The sequence below is a fragment of the Salvelinus alpinus genome, chromosome 37, assembly GCF_045679555.1.
Source record: "Salvelinus alpinus chromosome 37, SLU_Salpinus.1, whole genome shotgun sequence".
Lineage (NCBI taxonomy): Eukaryota > Metazoa > Chordata > Actinopteri > Salmoniformes > Salmonidae > Salvelinus > Salvelinus alpinus.
This window is the reverse complement of record NC_092122.1, coordinates 4,630,001-4,637,026: the sequence shown is the minus strand read 5'-3', so window position 1 is coordinate 4,637,026 and position 7,026 is coordinate 4,630,001. Positions and strand designations below refer to the sequence as shown.

Genomic DNA, 7,026 nt, shown 5'->3' with positions numbered 1-7,026 from the left:
TGCACCTGTAGGTTACTTCCTATCACTGAGAGATGACACATTATGGACTATACGTAATAGACTATGTTACCTTAATATGACACCAACATTTGATTTCGCTTGGACTTGAATTGAATATCTTGAGATACTGTACAAGAATAATGTATGTCCCTTCAAAGAGTGTGATGATCAACTGTCCTTTCACGAAATATTGACATTGCCACGACAGGTGAATTGCCATCTGACAACTGTTAAAAGCACAGTAGCTAAAGTGTGTTCTGTCAGAAGTGCTTTCACCGTTCTTATAGCCTAACATTGTTATAACACCCTCTTGATAGGAAATAAATACCTTCATTATTTGTAAATTGCATCTTGGCTCATGGGTCCTTCATTTCACACATACATGTACATGACCAGTGTCCTTTACTATATTGCTCACTTAAGGGAATTTGTAGCCTCTAATAGTCTAATATTTAAACCATCGATGTAACGTCCTCAGCTTCTATGTTGTAAAACAAATGACAGTGCAGACAATGTAAAGATTGAACACTGGTCTAGTATCGACTTTCTCCATACCAAACAACCTCCCCTTTGTCATAAGATATAGCTCAGGGGGGGGGTCATGGAGAGATGCAGTGTGTGCAGGCTTTTGTTCCAGTCCAGCACAAACACTGCCGCCAATTCAAATAATTAGACCACAGCCATTTGAAGCAAGTGTATTGGAGATGAGCTGGAACAGAAGCCTCGGTACACTGTAGCTCTCCATGACCAGTTGGTGACCCCTGAACTAGGCCATAGAAAAGCCTACACAACACTGTTCTTTCGTAAAATATCTATATTACATAAACAATGAAAGATGTACAATATTTTAGAGGTCGCCAGTCATTTGTTTCTGCTCCCAATGTTCCTCGATATTCGTTCTTTGAAACACAATAGTCTGTAGCCTGTGGGTGTGGGGTATGACATCACTGTGTTCTACTGACATAGCCTGTAAATGAAAAGCACTGAAATTAGAAGGGAGCTGATATTTGCATGCACACATACACATACACACACACACACACACATACACACACACACACACACAAACACACACTGCATAAAGTGCTTAAAATTATACATATGAGAAGTCAGTCTGGCCTGAGGTGAACCATCACCTAGTTTAAAACCCCTTAGTTACCGTTACATATGAATTTATGACATGATACATGTAGCAATGTAATATTGCATTATTTAAAAATCACATTTTACATGTACTGCATTTGATTGTTGTTCAACTTTGCTTCTGAATTAGTGTTGGGTGTAGGTCTAGTGCATAGGGACGTGGGAGGCGCCTATAGGCTTAGTAGAATTGATAGTCTATATAGGTAGGCTATAAGCTAAACGCACATTATGCAGAAATGGGAATCTAATGCACTGGATCTCAGAATGAGTGATCCGGTCGCACTCTCTCCCACTGTACGCTATAATGACTGATGAAGGCAACGAGGGACTTGTGATACTGCAACCATTGAGCAGATGTTGCGGTGAGAGACTATAGTGCTGCAACAAGAGACAAGACGCGTCTTGGATCACAAATCGGATAAGTGCGCATGCTCCGTCCGTTCCGTTTACTGTATATTCACTGTGGTAAAAGAGCAGGCAGGCAACAAACCAAGCTTTTTACAGCAAAGTGGCTTCGACAATGTAAATAACCTCCAAGGAAACCAAAAGGAATATCAACAGGTATGCTTTTAATTTATATCTTAGCAGTCCTTTCGATTTTTATTGGCCTATTTACTGTGGCTTTGGATTCCAGTCAATTCATAGCGGGTACTTGGAAATTCTTCTGCCTAATGGACGTGCGGATTCGCTACACTGTAATGTTCAATCCAACAGTGAACGGTGAGAAATATACATTGTAATCGAATGAATTCCAACCCAAATGCATGGGAAACGCTCGCATAACGCTCATCCGAAGGATAGATAATGCTTAAAAGCGCATCTCCGCTATAATGACAGAATTCAGGAAATACAGTCCGTCACGAATAGCCTTTGTTTGATATGATCTTAATTTTTTTTTTTAAATAAACGAATATGCCATGTTTTTGCATAGCTATCTAGTATTGAATTGTTTATTTCATTCGTGATTTATTTGCATCGAAGTGCAGAATTGGATTTATCATCTCATTGTTATAAACATCAATAAACAATTCATAGGGTACCAAATATAATTTTGACTAGACGGTGTTCTTTGTTAACATGGTTGTGAGATTCGATAGTCTATCGCCTAAAATCAAAGCTGAGCTGGGAAATAGATAAAAGCCCAAGTCAATAAACCGCCTTAATCAGGTGAATAGCTTATTATAACGTCTACCATGTAATTCCAGTCAACCGTTAATCAGACAAAAACATGGATGCTTTTAATTCTGTATGCACCATCCGTTCATTTTCAACAAAGCATGAAGGCACATGCTGAGTTTATTGTAAGCATCCCCTGGTCAGATCAATTCTGCAGGGTCTTTGGGTGTGATCAACAGCTTTCTTGCTGCATAATGTTAAACACGTTTTACGACATAATAAAATTACCAAACATCGAATGAAACCCTTTTGTTTACCCCCTTTCCTACCAGACATAAGATAGATATGCATTCCCCTTTAATAGTGACTTAAAACGTTGTCTTAGCATAACATTACTTGTATTTTCTCTAATGTTCTGTCATTTCTAAAAGGGCGGCCCATAAAAGAAAGTCTATTATTGTAACCAGGATTAATGATTGTGTCTTATTAAGCTAATCTGTAGACTAAGTATTCTAGCTAGGACACTGCTCTGCACTGATTGCATACCATTATAAATGCAATGAGCAATTCAACTGAAAATGGAAAATAAATTACAAAGGGGAAATGGTAGTTTATCATACACCCAGATACAAGCTCAAGGTTGCAATGCAATGTAAAAACAGTATGAGTGAATCCTGATCGGTGGCTGGTATTTTTCAGGTATTTTTAGGTGTGATGAGACAAAAGAACAAAAGATGCCGTAGAAGAGAGGCTGCTTACAAGCCGGGAATCTGCTTCAAAGCACAACAAATGGATCTATCACCTCCCCCTGCCGCCTCTAGATAATGATACTTGGCTGAAGCTACTACATCTTTATGATCCCTCCTCCATCTATGGCGAACTATAGCCATGCAGGGGACCACAACATCTTGCAGAATGTCTCTCCTCTCGCCACGTTTCTCAAACTGACGTCCCTGGGTTTTATCATTGGAGTCGGTGTCGTTGGCAACCTCCTGATCTCCATCCTACTGGTCAAAGACAAGAGCCTGCACCGCGCACCGTACTACTTCCTGCTGGACCTGTGCGCCTCGGACATCCTGCGCTCTGCCATCTGCTTCCCCTTCGTCTTCACCTCTGTCAAGAATGGTTCCACCTGGACGTACGGCACGCTTACCTGCAAAGTGATAGCCTTCCTGGGGGTGCTGTCCTGCTTTCACACAGCGTTCATGCTCTTCTGTGTGAGTGTGACACGCTACCTGGCCATAGCCCACCACCGCTTCTACACCAAGAGGCTCACCTTCTGGACGTGTTTGGCAGTCATCTGCATGGTGTGGACGTTGTCGGTGGCCATGGCCTTTCCCCCGGTGCTGGACGTAGGGACGTACTCCTTCATCAGGGAGGAGGACCAGTGTACGTTCCAGCACCGCTCGTTCAGAGCCAACGACTCCCTGGGCTTCATGCTGCTCCTCGCCCTGATCCTCCTGGCCACCCAGCTTGTCTACCTCAAGCTAATCTTCTTCGTCCACGACCGCCGGAAGATGAAACCAGTCCAGTTCGTGCCTGCTGTCAGCCAGAACTGGACCTTCCATGGTCCCGGGGCCAGCGGCCAGGCAGCGGCTAACTGGCTGGCGGGGTTCGGCAGGGGCCCCACCCCGCCCACCCTGCTGGGCATCAGGCAGAACAGCAATGCAGCCGGCCGGCGACGCCTGCTGGTGCTGGACGAGTTTAAGACTGAAAAGAGGATAAGTAGGATGTTCTACATCATGACCTTCTTCTTCCTCACACTGTGGGGCCCATACCTAGTGGCCTGCTATTGGAGGGTGTTTGCCAGGGGCCCCGCGGTCCCAGGGGGGTACCTGACCGCGGCGGTGTGGATGAGCTTCGCCCAGGCGGGAGTCAATCCCTTTATCTGCATCTTCTCCAACAGGGAGCTCCGGCGCTGCTTCAGCACCACTCTCCTTTACTGCAGAAAGTCCAGGTTACCTAGGGAACCCTACTGCGTTATATGAAGGCTTGGGTTGTTTTTTTCCTTCCACTCCTCCACTGATTGATCTCAATTTGGGTTTGGTCCCATTGTACAGCTCTCTTTCTCTTCATCCTCCAGTTTCTCCTCCTCCTCCTTCCCTCTCTTCTGAGGCAGAAGTTGGACTATCAATCACTCCCTTGGTTCTGTGATTGAACATCAAACATGGAGGTTGAAGGAAATGAAATAAGCAGGTAGCTGAGAACCCCTCCTATGTTTATGTTCTAGTAAACAACTGCTGTGGAAGGTTATTTAGAAGCAGAGAAGATGAAGAAAAAATTGTCATTGGTGAAACTACAAAAACAAAGGACTGACCCCTTGCTTTGGATATTTTGACGATAATTCTTTGAGGTAAAAGATTTTGGTGAAAAAAAACACAGAAAACAAAGAAACGATTTCCTCTAAAGAGTCACTGGAATTGTTTTACATTTAAAAGTTGCACTAAAAAGAAGATGTAAAGATGCTTTTTTTGATCAACGGTTGCATTGCAAGGTGCAAGGACAACTTGTTTTCCCCTCTAACTAAACAATGAATGCTTTAATTTGCAACAGACATCCCATTCGCTGTATGTAAAGCAAAACAATGTTCTGGTGACTAACTGTTGGACTACACCTTCACAAGAGGATTAAATTGGTTTTAATGTAAGTGATATCTTTTTCATTTTGGGGGGTGAGGGCGGCAGGGGTGGGGGGCTTAATGAAGGGAATAATGAAGTGTGGTTTTGAAGTTGCAACTTAAATCTAGAAATTATTTATTGTAGTTTTACGATCCATGTGTCCCTATTGTCTGGAAAATTTATTTTTCTGAATCTGCTCACATTTGACAAAAAAACAACAACATATTAAACGATGTTTGGATAAAAACATAGTTTTTTGAGAACAAACAAACCTTAAGAAAGACTGAAGAAATACTTAAATGTGTCACATCCATGTTACCTGAAATATTGTTACAGTATTGCTGAAGCCACTCCAGGTGTTCTTGCCTTAATGGTTCTGATATTGTTCTGTTTTTCAGTTGTTGGGTTTTCTCATCCACTGCTGAAAAGTCCTTGACTCTTTTCACATCAATGTCAAGTGCATGTTCATTTTAAAAAGCTGGTCCACTCTCGTAAGCATCACGGGTCATACACTCAGCAGAGCAGCCAATTTTTTATTCTGCAAAGGTTTGCTATGTACACCCCACAGAGTGCTCAGAGCACAGGGAGTGTGTGTGTGTGTGCGTGGGCACATGTGTGTTTGTGTGGGAATCTTCAGACAGCTGTCACTTCAAGACCAGAGCCTTACTATGAAATCTTGCACAATTTGTAAAAAGTGTTGAAGGATAAAAACATTTAAGGCACACCGTCTTGTTTATTTATACTTTCCCTACATTTGCTCTCTACTGATTGTTTTCAATAACTTACTTTTTCTCTTGTGGCCATTTTAATATTTATTCTGTATTCTTTTTTGTATATTATCGATAGATTGTGTGTAAGTATGTGAGTCTTTCATTTTGAAGTCCCGAATGTGAGTACAGTTTAAATTAGGATTGCATTCGCTGAAAGTTAACTGTGTAATCTGTTGAAAATAAAATTTTACATTTTGCAAACTTGTTTTTTGCCTTTCACTGACAGAGATTTCATGTTCAATCCGGCCTTCATGTTTGACCAAGTCAAGAGATTTGATCACTGTTCAGAAATCCCAAACTAATCTGATGTTTTATAACACTCTTGTTCAGATTTTCTTGATTCCATCCGATAATCTATGTTGTATCAAAAGAAAGAAACTATAAATCCTCTTCCCTAGTTACAGTTTCATTAATTTCTTCGCATTTATTGTCACAAAGTGGGATTAAAATAGTTTTAATTATATATTTTTTGTAAATGATCTACTGTTTAATGTCAAAAGGAATTAAAAAATAAATAAATTAATATACCTTAATTAAATAAGTATTCACCCCCCACCTTTACCAGTGATTACAGCTGTGAGGCTTCTTGGGTTAGTCTCCAAGAGCATTGCACACCTGGATTGTGCAATATTTTCCCATTATTCTTTTCAAAATGCTTCAAGCTCTTATAGGTTTTGGGGGACATGGCTAGACAGCAATTTTCAAGTCTTGCCATAGATTTTCAAGCAGGTTTAAGTCAAAACTGTAATTTGGCCACTCAGGAACATTCACTGTCTTCTTGGTAAGCAACTCTAGTGTATTGTGAAATAACTACAATGTTGCCATTGAATGCTGTAGCTGTTTTAAAATCACCAATCAGGGGCGGACTGGTATCAGAAATCGTCCCTGACATATCTAACACACCGGATATCTTTTTTTCCTTCAGGCCCCCATTATTAGCCAGATAATACTTATTTTGTACAAAAACCCCAAGTTAGACAGGTCCACTGGGCTAACAAGGGACAGGCCCATCTGGCATTTGCCCAAAATACCAGATGGGCTTGGTGACCAGTCTGCCCCGGTCACCAATGGCCTCATGGTGACATTCCTTAGCAGTTTCCTTCCTGTCCTGCAGCTCAGTTCAGAAGGAAGACTGTATATTTTTGTATCTGAGTGGTTTAATACATCATCCACAGCATAATTATTAATTTGACCATGCGTAAAGAGATATCCAATGTCTGAGGGTGTCACGACTTCCGCCGAAGTTGGTCCCTCTCCTTGTTCGGGCGGTGTTCGGCGGTCGACGTCACCGACCTTCTAGCCATCCTGATCCATTTTTCATTTTCCATTGGTTTTGTCTTGTCTTCCATCACACCATGGTTTCAATCCCATCAATTACA

General features: G+C 41.6%; 1 protein-coding gene across 2 annotated transcripts; it reads left to right on the top strand.

Annotated features, from left to right (window-relative positions):
• The first annotated feature begins 1,365 nt into the window (after window positions 1-1,365).
• On the top strand, window positions 1,366-5,848 carry LOC139566115 (probable G protein-coupled receptor 85). 2 transcript variants are annotated; one of them, XM_071387046.1, is made up of 2 exons: window positions 1,366-1,704; window positions 2,959-5,848. In XM_071387046.1, the coding sequence occupies exon 2, from the start codon at window positions 3,114-3,116 to the stop codon at window positions 4,245-4,247; it is 1,134 nt and encodes a 377-aa protein (XP_071243147.1). In that variant the 5' UTR covers window positions 1,366-1,704; window positions 2,959-3,113; the 3' UTR covers window positions 4,248-5,848. The 2 variants fall into 2 exon arrangements, with proteins under 2 accessions (XP_071243147.1, XP_071243146.1); XM_071387045.1 differs by lacking the exon at window positions 1,366-1,704 and adding an exon at window positions 1,712-1,863.
• Window positions 5,849-7,026: the final 1,178 nt, after the last annotated feature.